The 16,167-nt window shown below is 38.8% G+C and overlaps 1 protein-coding gene across 1 annotated transcript; it reads left to right on the plus strand.

The window, feature by feature from the left end:
* Nucleotides 1–212: 212 nt before the first annotated feature.
* Nucleotides 213–3,093, plus strand: LOC149026110 (uncharacterized). The gene has a single exon (XM_089146354.1). It carries the CDS (start codon nucleotides 300–302, stop codon nucleotides 1,605–1,607), a length of 1,308 nt encoding a protein of 435 aa, XP_089002480.1. The 5' UTR covers nucleotides 213–299; the 3' UTR covers nucleotides 1,608–3,093.
* The last annotated feature ends 13,074 nt before the right edge of the window (nucleotides 3,094–16,167 follow it).

The raw sequence follows: 16,167 nt of genomic DNA on the forward strand, positions 1-16,167 counted from the left end.
ACTGAGATAGTGAGATCCTTTATTTACAGATAATTTTGTTGGGCCATGGGCCTCCGGTTGCAGCCCAACGGACCAAGTGACCATGATTCATACAAAAAACCTTCGGATCTATGAATCGGTACTCGAATTGGGATCCGACTGATCGATTTTTTATTCCGGCTCGTCAGATGGGACCGATTCATGCCGAGAAACCCTAAAGCCGATTCAAGTTTTACTAACAGAGTGTTTTAAGTCTCTAGGGTTTTAGAGTGGGAAACTTTTTCTCTTTGTTGTAGTTGTGGAATCGTCGCAAGGCTTTCATGGCTTCGAGCGAGTCTGCTGTGCCTGCTCCTTCTTCAACTTCGTCGAGGGTTAGCTTGGCAACGGTTGGAAACGCAGTTGATGCTCTTCTGAAATGGAATGAATCAAGGAAAAAGCAACAGAAGGCGCAGCTATTAGAGGCGGATGAATTTCTCTACCTCATTCTAACCCTCAAGAAGATCCCTGCGAATGGCCGGACAAACCCTTACAAGATCCCTTTACCACATCCTCTCCATTCCCAAGAAGAGGAACTATGTCTCATCATCGACGATCGTTCCAAAACTCGTCTCACCTCCGAAGCTGCAAAGAAGAAAATCCAGGCCGACGGAATCCCCGTCTCGAAGGTCCTCAAGGTTTCCAAGCTCAAAACCGATTACCGTCCATTTGAGGCCAAACGGAAGCTCTGCCACTCCTATGATCTCTTTTTCGCTGATAAGCGAGTCATTCCTCTCCTTCCAAAGCTATTGGGTAAGCAGTTCTTTAAGAAAAAGAAGATTCCGATACCAGTTGATTTGACCCACAAGAACTGGAAGGAGCAGATTGAGTTTGCTTGTGGGTCTGCCCTTCTGTACTTGAGGACTGGCACTTGTAGCGTTCTTAAAGTCGCTAAGGTCTCTCTGGATCGGGATGAGATTGCTGCCAATGTTGTTTCTGCCATTGATGGTATTGCGGAGATCATCCCAAAGAAGTGGGCAAATGTTCGCTCTTTTCACTTGAAGATGACTGAGTCTCTGGCGTTGCCACTTTATCAGTCTGTTCCTGACATGGGTTTGAAAATCGAGGGGCTTAAGAAGAAAGAAGAGGAAACCAAAGAAGAAACACCTGCATTGGAGTCAGGTAAGCTGAAGGATGAGAAGAAGTCGGCAAAGAAAGTTTCCAAGAAGGGAAGGATTCATGAAGTGCGCTACATGGATAATAATCTTGATGAGTTGCTGGGCAACGATGAATTGGGTAGTGATGAGGATTCTGACAATGGCGAGGATAATGAGAATCCTGATTTGGGTACCGATGAGTTGATGGGTTCAAAGAGGAAGAAGGTACATGTGGTGAAGGTGGACGGGGTTCTTAATGAGTTGAATGGTGAGAAACAACCAAGGAAGTCAGAGAAGGTGAAGAAGGGAGATGCTGTTAAAAAGAGGAGGAGCCTAATTTCTTCAGACAGTGGGATCAAAGAAGCCGCAGTTGATAAAATCAGTCGTACAGTTGCTGATGAGCCAAAGAAGAATAAGAAAAGTAAAATAGGGAAGCTGAAGGATGTTGGAATGAAGACTAAGAATAAGAAGATTAAGAGTAAACAAACAGAGTAATATCTCTATTGAGGAAGCTGGGCTCTTTACTGCTGGTTGGGCTCCCTGTAACCAAGTACACTAGTATTTCATCTTTGCAGTCAATTTTGGTATTTTGTCGTTGTTCCTTTTTATTAGTTAGTGATTACTGCAAGAATTTGAGGTTGTATGATCAGAGTTTCTCTGTTACTTATTGGGGATATAATCTTTGACTCCATTAGTTATCTGTGGTGTCCTGAGTTTTCTAACTGTGTTAATTTTTTCTACTTTGTAACATGATACAAACTCCAATTTTGTTCACATTCTTTTCATATTCAATGATGTCAGATTTCATCGCAATTTTTTTTATGTGGATGATGTATAGTTGGTTTTAATTGCTGGGAAAGACAAGATCAAGCTTTGTCTGCTGCAGTGCAAGATGCCTCTTAATTGCGTGGTGGGATTCTATATATTAATTATTTATGTAGCCGGGTGATTTGAACTTCAAATAATGGCTTAGTGAATCTTGGTTTGGTCTTAGTTACCCGTGGCTCTGTATAATGTGTGAATGTGGTATCATAGCAAGCAAATAAGAAATGCTTTGGAGAAGTAGGCCATTAAAATGTGTATACAACTGATTTTTTTGTCAGGGGAAGATAAAACTATAAATAAGATGCTCATTGACCTGTACCAGCTGCTCTGTATAGCGAATGCATTTTTGTTTTTTAATTAGGTAAAAGGTATCACAATTCTTTTTGGGATGAGTGTCTGCAAGGATTTTCTTGTTTACATTATCCATTTCCAAAGCAACAAATTAATTGGAAGCCAGATCACATATTGTCAATATATTGTTTGGACAGATTAGTGGTCAGCTGTTATCAGTAAATATTCGAGTAAGAAAGAAAAAGGTTGTTAAATCATATATCATGAAGGAAGTAACTTGCAGGGACTTTCTGATCCTTAAAAGAGAGCCAAATGAGGGACACAAGAAGTGAAATGAACTGCAAAATAGCACTCACTGTCATGTTATCGCATAATGTCTCATTTGTGGTGGGAAGATTTGTATTAGTGTTGTGTTTCATATTATTGTTATATTTTTTTATTGGCCTTCATTTGTAGTCTTACCATGATGCATATCTGAGTACTAATCCCAAGTTTTTTTTTCCTCCAAAAAATTTTGAACAGCCTATCTGTTATGCACTCTAACGAATTTGTAACCAGTTTAGATAGAGATGAAAGATCTGCAAGGTGATTTTAATGGTTTAAATTTGCTGCCACTTATATTAAATGGTGCCGCTGAAAGAAGGATCTGGTATGCATAACTATCTACATAATGCTCTAGGTATAACTTGGCTAGCCTGTGCTTGTTATGTGCTCATGCTACTCTATGTATTGCTTTCTCTTTCTCCTTCCACCATGGACTATCTCCATTCTGAACCTTGTACAGTTTCACATGTATAACAAATTTTTAATATTCATGAAGGTCTATTTAAATTGGGAACAGAATGGAACCATATGTCCTAAGAGCTCTGGCCACACTGTGTTGTGGGGTTGAAAAGGACCCTTGGGCTGTAATAAAATTTAAAGCAAATTGCACTGGCACCCCAAAATGGAGCCCTTAAAGCATTGACACCCCACTTTATGTTTAAAAAGTACAGAGACCCCAAATTGGATTTTCATTGGATATATTTGTCCAATTTGTCACTGAAAACCTTTCAGACACTGTTAATTATAGGAATATTTTTAAAAATAAAAGTGGTTTAACTGTTTTCAGTGATAAATTTGACAAATATATTCAATGAAAATCCACTTTTAGGGTCTCTGTGCTTTTTAAACATAAAGTGGGGTGTCAGTGCTTTAAGGCCTCCATTTTGGGGTGCCAGTGCAATTTGCTCTAAATTTTTTGTCCTCTCCTTGTTTCCTACTCTATGGTGTTCTTGTTCTTTATTTTAACTTCTGATATGTTATCTTCACAGATGTAGCTGGCCCCATGCAGTAGTTTGAATAAGTGCTTAGTGGTAGTTGTTATTTAATGAAGAGTTAGAAGGCAGTATATGAACCCTTGTGTTGTTATTATAGAAATGGTTTGGAACCTTAGGAATTATGATGATCATAGAGAGATAATAAATCTTTAATATTTGAATCAAATAAAACTGAAAAACAAAAAAATGCTTCAAAGGGATATGTGCCTTAATTCTCCATTTTTGCTGGCATCCTCTACGCACTGTCACAATTATTGATTATTGTGGCTCAGTGTAAAGTATAGAGATGTCTAAACAAAATTCTGAAGGCATGGAGTATGGACTCCAAATGTTGTTATCCTATGGTTGGCCTTGTTTGCAATGCTGCAATCTGAATTGCTGCTCATTTGTGCAGAGTTGCGTATCTTCAAGGCACACTACATGTATATCTACCACTGTGTGATGAACTAAGTTTATGCTTATGACCTCCACTTTTGGTTTTGTGAGCTGACGGTAATTTCCTATACAAAACCACAGATGAAATCATAGCATTCAACAACTCCTCTCAATGACTTTTGGTGGCATATCTCGTATTCCTTTGACAACTATATTCTTGTGGTAGATTTGAGGACAGTGAGTATCTGCCTCAATTGAAAGTGGTAAGGCTGGTTCTGGTATGGTTATCTATCTTTTAGATTTCCTGTTTGAAATTGGAGGAATTGAAGTTTTCTGGGTTGAGATGGTCTCGTTGGCTGCTTTAATTATTATTAAACATACAGCATGGAGCAAAAACCCATTAGAGAGGGAGAAAGAATCATAGATTTGAGATTTTTATTGAAAGTAATCATTTTGAGAACCTCAGTTTTGCCCATTTTTGTGTTAGGAAAGGATACAGATCATTAGGATTCTCTTACGTTGTGCTGATTGATATGGATAATTTAAGTTTGAGACCATAAAACAAGTGTGAACTGGTAACATTCTAGCCTGTTATGGTATCTGACCTGAAATTAGTGTGACCAGTTGAAATCTTTTTGACAGCACAAGAAAGTTAATTTGGGTTTACAATAAGTTTTTAAATGGTATCCAGTTTCAGAATCCCCTTGAAAAGTTTAACTTACAAGTTGAGTGCCGAAGCCATAAAAGAATTGTCCATCTGTTTCAGTTTACTTTCATATTTGTGGGTTTGTCTTTGGTGATTGACATTGAGTGGAGAAATTCAAATTTTCAGTCATGCAGATGTTCCTGTTAGAAGTGTGATGTATGCTGAAGTATGGTTTACATGATTACCAAGGTATCACCTAGGCCTCTGGGTGCCTTGGTTGAAATTTTGTTTAAATTGTTCATGACTTGTTATCTATTGGACTAACAATCAAAATTTTCATAACTTGTTGAAACCTGTTGAAGCCAATCAAAACCAAGGACTTTATAGAGTACAGAGCCATCTCTTATTGGTTTCTTGCAAATCTGAGATGTTTTCCGAAATTTCAATCCATCATGGTTGAAACTTGTACCATGGATAAGGGTACACCAAAGGTTGTAAAAATTTGCAAAACATAGCTTCCCTCACATATTAGCATTACTAATTGCCAATAATGATGTGCTTTTAATTCTTATTAATATCAGATCAAAACTATATATTTAAGGTCCATTCCTCAAGTTTAACTTGTTTGAAGAATACCAGCCCAAGTCTGAAAAAGTCTTCTGAATGAATTATAACAAATTAATCAGCAAAACACTGAGTCCCTAGATATGCCCTAAAAGTGATGATTAAGTACTTAACTTTTTTTGTTGTGTACATGCGAGACCATTAGTCTATGTTGTGTGGTCAAGCTTCTCTTTAGTATCACCTTGCAATCGTTGCACAACAATCTATCCGACCTTCTAGTTAGGAAGAATCTATTTGGCTTCCATGGAAACCAGTAAAAATTACCTGCTGACAGCTACAGATGTCTAAACTAACCATTAAAAGTTGAATGTAGAATAAAAAAAGATAATGACAATAAAAGGGAAGAAAGAATTGGTAGATCTCAGATTTGAAGGAAATGTTCTTGCTATATTTTTCTTTTGATGTTGGTACTTCTGACCCCTGTTTCTGTTTATTGTTCTGAGATTCTTCTTCACAGCTGAAAGTGACACAGATCTTAAGGTGTATTCTAGGTGGAAGATGCCCAAGAGGTGATCAATCTGTCAAGGCAATAGTTACTGCTTTTTGTGTTTCCATACTTTGTTTATCTTATAGATTTTTTTCCTCTTGATTTAGGCTAATTTGACGAGGTACAGTGTCTGGTCAATTTAAGTTATTTTTAATTGCTTAGATCCACACCTTTTACAAGAATGTGAGGAGGTTGTCCTGTGAAAAGTCATCTAATGGGGATTTCCTAGTCCTGTTCTGTTTATGATTTACACTTTTTTTTCCCGCTTGGTTTAGTGTAACTGGACCAGGTTTATTGTTTGGTTAATTTAAGATATTTACATTTCATTTCAGTTGATAATGTTCAATTGCTTGGGTCATTTGCATCTTCAGTCTCTGTTTCTGGGTCGTCTGACTCTTCAGGTTTCCGCTTGTTACGGGAACCAGAGCTTTTGCCTTCTTCCATCATGTTCTTCCCATACTGCATCTGTGTCCTCGGGTTTCCTGAATATAGTATCACTGAAAGATGGTCGTGTTGGTTCATGTGCTTTAAAAGCTTTGGTTTCTATGTTTGGTGCCTAAATTAACTGTTGAAGTTATTATAATTCCAGTTGTTAAATTAGCAATGTCTATGTGGTTACACTATTGTACTGACCAAATGATTTGCACATTCAAGTGGAACAAACAAGTTTTCTAAATGTGATGTTTTATTTTGCTCTTAACTGATTCAGGTTCTTTTCACAATGCACAGCTAGTGCAACAGCAAGGATGGAACCTTGTTTCGGGTGGTACACAGGTATCAGTCACCTAGCATTTCCCATCTGTTACCATTTCTGTCCTGAAGTGATACAATTGCAGATGTTGGGATGGTAGAATTTTTCCTTCCCATCTTGCAAATACTTGTAAGACATCCAAGTTCTTCTTAAAGCATTGAGATGAGAAATGGAAATACATTTGTTGAGTTCAAAAGGATAAAGGAATCTAGTCTAGTCCCCCAGTATGAAAGGAATCTGGTCCATCTTAGCTATATGGTATATAATTATAAAAAGTTCTTTTCCTTTTTTTTTTCAATGTCTTCCATGGTTCTGTTGAAGTTTACTGCAGTGGCTAGAAGTGTAGACATGCTTGGATTTGTATGTTAAGATTCATAAGCATACGTTATTGGAGTCTGATTGAATTTGAGTCTAAAATTTGATAATTGGTCGGATTAGACCATCTCATCTCCTTAGATGGTGGGAGTAACCATGTCATTTTATAAGGATTATGGTGGTTTGAAAAATAGGGAATGGACAAAAAACGGTTTGACCCATGGAACATTTCTCTGCAAAGAAGCATATCTGAACAATAGGACTTATCCATTTGGCCAAGAAATGCGATAGTGGCTTGCGTGGTAGGGGATCTTCAATCCGATACCCCAAAAAACTCTATTTCTCCCATCTTAATCTCTAATCAATCTGACTCTTGGTCCTCTCTACTCTCTTCAAAGGGAAGTTTTACCACAAAGTTGGCAACCTGTGGTTAAGTGAGACAAAAATTCCCAAGAATGAGGAATGAGCTCTCGAAGTGGTGGAGATGCCTATTATGTAACCAAGAAAGAGAAACAACATGGCATGTTTTTATTTCTTGTTGTTGAACAAAGATGAGTCATGCAGCAAAATCACTTGGGCTGAGGACAGATAATTGGACGTACCAATCTGTACTACATTTTTGCCAAGCATTTCATGCCACCAACCAAATGAATAAGCAATTAAAAACTTGGTTTATTTCTTTATTTACAATTACTCGTTACATTATATGGAAACCTTTCCTTTTCAAAAAAGCTCAACCCAATGCTATAAATGTTTTAGGGTAAATCCCAAAAATGGATCTCAGATTTACAAATCTCAGCATCGATCACTAAACCTATAGCTCTACTGCAAAACCCTCATGCACCTGCCACTGGTAATCAACTTAGACCCATTTTGTGCGTGTATGATACTAATCATCCGATGTTGCTTTGTGCAAGGATGTCTAACAAACGGATAGATAGCGCAAGTTGGAACATGGGGATGTATAGTAGCAGTCATATACACTATTGCAGGTATGGAAGAATTGATAATGTAAATGCGGGGGAGACAATTTTGGTAGCAATCCAAGAGGACTTGGACAAAGCTAAAGCAATGAATATTGAGATCAAGGAAATATGGAGCAACAATCCTGAACTTTTAACCTTTTTGCCCAATCCCACTAAACCTTGGCCAATTAGTAATATTAATAGTCTAGTTACAATGGCTGAAGCAACAAAACAAATTAAGTACTCTATGTTTGGATACCCCATGCTATAGGTAATTTATGTTAGCTTAGCTAAGGATGCAATTAATAGTTCTACTATAAGGTTGGAACCACAATCTCTATTCTATACCAGGTTCTGACTAAGGCTTTTTCTTTTCAATCACTAAAAAACAAATGCTTTCACCATGGTAGCTTATCATAGCAGGTTGAATTGGGTTTTTTCCAAGAACACTTATTATAATTCCTTCATCTCCCATCACATCCTCATGCTCCCCACGCAATAGTGGTGAGGATTAAATGTGCTGGCTCTCGTGATGCTTCTTTATCACATAATAGTGGTGGATTTTATCTATGAATATCAATAAAATAAATCATAAGTGGAACCCCTAGTGAGTCCTAGTGAGGGTCTTACCAGTATTGTGTAATGGGAAAACATATTATTTTCCCTTGACGGAGAGGTAATCTAGACTCCTCAAAACAATTAATGCCTTTGAAACATTATGATACAGAGTTATTTACCTAGGCTCTACGTTTCTATCAAATCAAGGCATATCTATTCCAAATTCAGAACTTTACAAAGACTCTCTCCAGTTTCTGACCGTTAAAATTCAAATTGAACTTTTAATATAACTATATCATCTCCTAAGTCCTAACCATAATGCCTATGCCTAGAGTTTCTGAGAATGTCTTACCTAAAAAAGAGTTTCTGAGAATGGTTTTGAAGAATGGTTTTGAAAATCTTTGGACTTTGAAGTAGAAATTGAAACCAAGGGTGGTTGTGCTCCCCGACCGCTTACCACCACAAAAAACAGGGGCGGGGGGGGCCCACCGTTTTGTGGTGGAAAAACCGTCAGGGAGCATCGAGTGCTCCCCGTCAGGGGTGATGATCCAAATTCGTGGTTGTGTGGAACACGGGAAGAAGAGAGAAGGGAAGGGAATAATATTATGGTATACTTTTTTATTTTTTTATTTTATTTTTTTGTGGATCGCTTCACTTCTGCCCTGACTTCACAGCCTATTGATCAGTCGGCCCACAAAGCAAGGCATTGGAAGGGAGGAGAGACGCTCGCACTCGATCCCACCGCCCTTTCTCACCAGCCCCCCCCACCCCAACACGACCCCCATCCCCCCCCTCACTCCCCCCCCCCCCTCCCTCCCCCCCCCCCCCCGCCAAAACAGATAGGCCAGATCTACTTTTATGAACAAACAACTCGTGGCTCACACAAACAACCACAAGTCCGAGCGAAGAACAAAAACACTCAAGCAAGCGGATCCCCGGGGTGTGAACCCCCAGGGGTGTGGTGTGTTTGTCTAAGGGTTTTGTGGATGGATATTGACCCAACCCACCGCAGAGAGAGGGTCTCCCTGGTTTGTTTGAACCTTTGAACTCATGCGCTTTACTTTTTTATTTCTAAATAAGGTTTACCAAAAAAAAAAAAAAAAAACTGAGAGACATAAACATCTAGCTATCGACGAAAATCAAAGGCATTATCTCAAGGGCCGTCTTAAAGCCGGCGGATGGTTTCTCCTCCCTTCTTTCAAAAACTTTGGGATTCGATTCAGTGTGATATAATTTCTTTGGATACAAATTTCTTTCACAATGGTGTTATGAATGCAGATTTGAATGTTTCATATATTTGCCTCTTACCTTAGAATGATTGCCCTGAATTGGCTGAGCAATAGCGACCTATCAATCTAGGAGGCGTTGCAGTCAAATTAATTTCTAAGATCTTTGCTCTCAGGTTACAAACAGTGCTTGACCATCTCTATTTCCATTTCAATCGGCATTCATCCCAACAAGGGTCATCTCAGATAACATTTTATTGGCTCATGAAATATTTCACTAGGTAAGAAAAAGAAGAAAGGGAAGAAGAAATTTTTAGCCATGAAATTGGACATGAAGATAAGCACATCTAAAAAACAAATTTTTAAAGAAGTGATGGATAGAGTGGTTCTGAAATTAGAAGGATGGAAGGTGAAGCTACTCTCTCATGCTGGGAAAGACACCCTTCTTAGATCCATGATCTTTGCATTACCCCAATATGCATGCTCTCATTTTTAAGTTACCTAAATCCTACCATGATCAAATTAAAAGGATTTAAATTAACTTTTTCTGGGGTGAGGTGGGTGACTAAGCTAAAACACATTGGGAGTCATGGGATTGGATGTGTCAGCCTAAATGTGAAGGGGGACTGGGGTATAAGGATACTCTCCTACAAAACAAGGCACTCCTTATGACGGTAGCATACCGATTATGGAGTACTCAAAACTCCTTTTGGGCTATGTTCTTAAAGGCTAATTACTTTCCAACAGGTTCTTTCTAGATACCAAGGTGAAATCTCAGGACTCATTGGCATGGAAGAGTATTATGGAAGGGGCAACAAATTTTGAAATGGCATCTTATATGAAGGGTGGAATTAGGGCAAGAGATAGAAGTATGGACTAACCAATGGTTACCAACAAAGCCAAGTCATAAAGTAGAACACCCAAAACCACCAGATTGCCCAATCAAATATGTTTATGGACTGATTGATAATGAGAATAGACGTTGGAAAGATGATTTGTTGAATGCATATTTCCATGCCAATGATAGAGATGTTATCTTGAAGATTAAGCTTTCACTCTTTCCATCTAGCAATGTTGGGCAGGATCAATCCAAGGCCCAACAGCATATGGTGATCTGTATGGCAATGTATGTGTTGGAATCTCTGGACTGCATGAAATGAATTAATATTTAGGTAGCGCATCTGGATGCCTAATGAAGTACGAGCTCATGCAGTGTTGAAGGCCCAGGAATTTATTGGAGCGCATCAGGCCCAGGACCTTGATGGAGAAAGCTTAGCCCATAATTTTTCAAGCATTATTTTGAGGCTACAATTATTAGAAGGAAGTCGGACCACATGGACATGCCCAACCCAAGGATATGTGAAATTAAAGCGGGCTTGGGCTTTCTCATAAGAGATTGTATGGGTCACCCAATTTTTGCAGTTTTAGAACCGGAGCAAGCTTCATTGGCTTTGATATGCGAAGCCCTAGCACTTCGACCGGGGCTTCTTTACACAATGGCGGAGGCTATGGACAGAGTAGTGGTGGAATCGGATTGCGAGGTGCTGATCAAGCTCACCATTACAGGATCTTCAATACCCCCACTTGACATTAGCCTTATTAGAGCTGACATCATATATCTTTGTTCCCCAAGGATGATCAACTTTGCTGCAGACCACCTAACAAGAAAGGAGTCCGGATCAGCGACCCGATGGGGAGCACAAACATCAGTGGGGCCCACGGTGAAAAATACTTTTTGAAAAAAAAAAAAATTTTATTATTTTTCACCAGTAAGGACCCATTGGTTTTTGTGGTCAAGAAACCATGGTTGTGCTCCTCCGACGAGGAGAAGATCCGGATTCGCAAGAAAGGCTTTCGATTTCAACTATGACTCAATGGCCTTTATCCACTCTTTGGTGACAGTATTTGTCTCAACTCAGTGGATTTCAATAAAGTGGGTTTTATAAAAAATTAATAATTTTATACACTTTTTTGGGTAATTCCTTATATTTTGGTTTTGATTCAATCTAGTTTTTGGGTTCATACCCAGATCATTTTTGGATTGGGTCACTCGGTTCGAAGTACTTTAATCCATCACAGTTAATTCAATGTTGATAGTTGAAACTTGACTTGCTGCCCACCTGAGGTCCTCAAGTCTGAGGCAGAGTTCATACCTGGAAGATACACCTTCCGGAAGGAAGGAAAGAAAGGAGGAAGGAAGATGGGAGAGCAATTAATAAGGACCAGTAGCATTAAGAAGTGTACTTCTTGGAAACTGGTGAAGCCAGTTAAGAGGCATTAGCGGTGAAATGAGAGCCTGAAATGAGGAGACAATAGAGGAGCTTCTCTGGCATCTCTTTTATTAAGACCTCTCTGAAATGCAATCTCTCTCTGTGCACCTTCTGTCATGGTGGTCTTGTCTTGTGGGGTCTACTCCTACTGACGTAGGTGCCCGTTGCGATTTCAGAGGAGAAAGAAGAAAAAAAAAATAACAAAAACAAAAAGTGGGCAAAAGGGATCCAAACAGCAGGGGGGGCCATTTGATTTTTCTTTCCAAAACCTCGAAACTGGCAAACTGCAAAGGAGAACGACAATCCCTTTTTTTTTACCTATGTTCTCCTGTTCTCTCCACCTCTACCACCCTTTGCGCCTCTGGATTCGTGCAAAGCTTGCATCTTTCCGTTAAAAATCCATTTCTTTCTCTTCCTCTCTCTCTCTCTCTCTCTCTCTGCACAGAGACCACATTTCCCATATACGCACGGCAGACACCAAGACAAATATCCGACAGACAATGCTGCTAGCAAGGCGAAACTGTGTCTCTGCGTCTCCGTATGCGCGTGATCTTCCTTCCTGCTTTCTTTCTCTTTCTGCAACTCTCTTTAAACTCCACTTTCCGTAGTCTTCACATCACATACACACCCAGAGAGAAGAAACTGAAAGATCGAATTAAATCCCACTACTGCTGCTGCTACTATTACTATTACGGCTACTAGTCTTACTGCACAAGTTTCTGAGACGCTCTTCTCTTCTCTACACTCCTCTTTTTTATTGTGGAGGCATTAGGGTTCAACAAATAACAATGTCCCCAGCTGTGACTCGAACCGGAGCTCTTGCTGATTATGGCGTCATCGTCTTCTTCTTCCACCGTTATGCTTTTCTGCTCCTTATTTGGGAGGGCCTCTATAGCAGCTCCCAGAAAGATCTCTCTCTTTGTGACGAAGGTGAACCAACTCTTCTGCATTATTCTGTACTGGTTGTTTTGTAATGTATTACAAATCCCTCTGGTTTTGTCGTTTACTAGGTTTTTCTTATTTTTATTTTTGGGCTTATAAAATGATTTAAGTTTGATTCTATTTGTTATGCAATGTCGGACTTAAGCTTGACGTTAGCGGCGTTTTCTTCGTTCTTGTTATGCTGAAAACATAGAATGTGAAGTGGGGATGCATAGCAAATTTTGGATTCTTTGCTGAAACTGACTACCTTTTTCTTTGTCACTTGATTGTGTCTCATGTTTGTGGTTGAATCTCGCTTTTGGTTTCTAGTCCATGAGGGTTTTGGTTCTTATGCTTTCGTTACATGAGTTGTGTGAGTGCCTTGCTAAACGAACTTGATGCTAAAACTGTCTTAGGGTGAACTTCCGCGGTCTCTCCAGAAGAGTTGTCGCTGCAAGGGCTTTTTGCCTCTTTTGAGATTTTGTCTCCTTCTGCACTCAGAAGTGATATCCTGGATGCATTTATGATTGAACATGTTTGATATTTTCATTGTTGGCATCAACTGGAAGAGAGATTCATCTGTGGTTTTTTTTTTTTTTTTTTTTGGGTTAGGGCTAATTGTTGATCTCAAAGTCTTTCCTTTTCTGGACTGGGTTAACAGTTAACACATAGTTGAAGAACCAAATTTAGATTTTGAGACCCAACTGAAAGGGGAACACAGACAACCACTTCTCCTGTAAAAAAGACTCTTTGGCTATGTTGTATCAGCATCCTGCAATTTTATTTTATGGTTGGTGGAGAAGAAATGTATAGCAGGGCTTGCTTGGCATGCTTATTACTCTGAAGAAATGTATCACCTGATGTATTCTTTATATGATCCCTCCATCTCATGTCTAGGAACTCTTCCATGTGAACCCTTCAGTCTACCACTTGAAGGACTCTACTCTTGTTGGCTTTACCGTGTCTGAAGACTCCTTATATGTTTATGGGTTGTGAAATTCAAACTGTATTAACTCTTGAGTTTTCAACTCTCAGGCTCTAGCTTCATTGTCATGCTTCAATGTACAGTTCTCACTCCTCAGCCCATTTTGAAATTTAACTTACATTGTGAACAATTATGGCAGCAACTAGACAACTCAAGGCCTTGGAGGGGATGGGGCTTGCTAAGGTCTCAGTGTGGTTTATGAGTAAATTTATCTGGAAATGATAATTTTGTATTGTTGAGCTTATATGGAATATATAAGGCATATCAGTGCAATATGATATTAATATACTGATTGACCTAATGCCAGAAAAGCAACTGCTGACATGGTCCTTAGACATTGTAGCTCTGCTCCTCTCCTAGTAATTTCCAGACTGCCTTAGGCTACTCCTCAAAGTAGATACTTTTGACCAAGAAACTGAATATGGTTACGTCATTGAATTTATCGATACAGCACACTGCTCCTCCTACATTTAATCCCTTTCAGTGTGATCAGGAATTCCATACAAAGCAGTATATAATTATGTGGAAGGTTACCAGTCTCAGCTCATTACTGAAACCATAAAATCAGAGTAAAGTTTATGCAAGAAATTTCTACAAATTATTTATCCCCAGATTGAACAAAACACGCACATATTCTTCTGCAAATGGACTGTGAATGTCTATAATTATTTTGGTTAGATTATGCAGGTTATTGTTCTTCAAACAACCCCCAAAGTGACCCGCTGGAACGAATGTGCTATTATGTAATAATTTTTTCTGCTGAACCACAATCTAAACATTATTTAGCGTATGCTTGATATGATCATTAAAGCAACATACTTGTACAAAGAGTACGATGAATACAGATGTGAATCATACTCTTTGTCCGGTGCATCTAACCATGACTTTCCCAATGTTCTGTTTAGTGCTTGAATTGCATTTGAGAAATATGTATGCTTCCTTGTCTCTGCTTTGAAGAAATATTGAGGGATGTTTTGGTATCACATTATGGAGAGGGTTGGACATGCCACCAGCTTTTAAGGGGGAGGAAAGAGGAGTACACATGCTGCTCACCCTGGCAGTGTCCCAAGCCTCTTCTCCCATGATGTTCATGTGGTTTTAAATCGTTTGCACTATGGATGGTGTTTGCTCATCTGTCATTACATTTTTCTTGTAAATCTTTTTCAATTTTGGTGCATCTCTTGTCTACGATCTGAATCTAAAGCTTTTCTCCTACACTTAACCGTCTTCCTTTTCTCATTGCTAGGTTCAGAGATGATGGTGGCACTTTCTTCAAGGATCACACGTTCCAACATCATAGATGAAAGAAATTTCTATCCCTTTCACTACTGTTCGGGATATATGAATCGGTAATTCACCAAGCTTGAAATAGGGAATGAAGCCATTGGTCCGTTTAGTAGATAAAATTTTGTACTATATTTGAATTGTTAAAATGAATTCAGCTATTTGAAATTCTTTACATCTTGGATGCAGTGCTGCATTTTCTTTGTTATTTTCTCCACTTAAATCTTTCTATTTTTGGGTAAATCGTTCACATTTATATTTGACATTCATTACTATCCTTAGAGGTCTGTCTATGAGGTCAACCATACGAGAATTGCTCTTCTTGTGCAGTTACCTTTCAATAGGTATTAAATGTTTTCATGAATTCCGCTAATCTCTTTTTGGTAGAATTCTGCTAAGATTTATAAGTAAACAGGACTGTTCTGAACGAGGTGTGTGATTCATCACTTGAACGAAAATCTCTGTTTGGTAGAATTCTCCCTTGTTGGCGCTTTTGATAGACTTCCTGTGGAAGAAAATCTCTCTCCAATGGGTGGTTGGATATAGATATGGACATGACAAGGTAGACGAAATACTTTTCTCTTTCATGTCTAATCTATACAATTGATTGTCCTACTCAGTTAGGTGGATGGAGTTGCCAAAAATCCTTGATGATGATTATTATCCCGGATCGAAACAACCATTTCCGTGAGAACCACTGAATGATGCTTTGTACCCAGATTTCTCACTCTTTCCTATTCCAGTGTCAGAAAAGTCCCATCTTGAAAATATGATTACTCCAAGCCATTGGATTTAGATGTCATACTTGGGGTCAAGAAATACTAGTGAAAGAGCTCATGACTCTCATTCCCTACCAGCTTCTGTTCAGGAGATGCAATTAAATCCGCACCTACTAAATCTGAACAATGCCAAAAAAAACTCTGTTGGAGATTCGGATCACAAATGCCAAATGGGTTTGAATTGAATCAACTACTTCTGCAGTGAAAGCTTGTGTTTCTCAAGTAGTGTTTTCGTTTTGTTCTCTTATGTTCATGGTTGTAGAATGGTCGTCACATTCTCCATAATATGACTGAATTGAAATGTAGATTGCATCGTTAAATAAGATTCGAAGAGATAATTTACGAAGAAAAGTGTGTTAACATACATAATAGGCAGAATTTGTTCTTTATTCTGAAGTTGATCAAATATTTTGAATACCCTATATGTCCTTTTC

The sequence above is a fragment of the Hakea prostrata genome, chromosome 2, assembly GCF_041222555.1.
Source record: "Hakea prostrata isolate BN-2017 chromosome 2, UWA_Hpros_2, whole genome shotgun sequence".
NCBI classification, from domain to species: Eukaryota; Viridiplantae; Streptophyta; class Magnoliopsida; order Proteales; family Proteaceae; genus Hakea; species Hakea prostrata.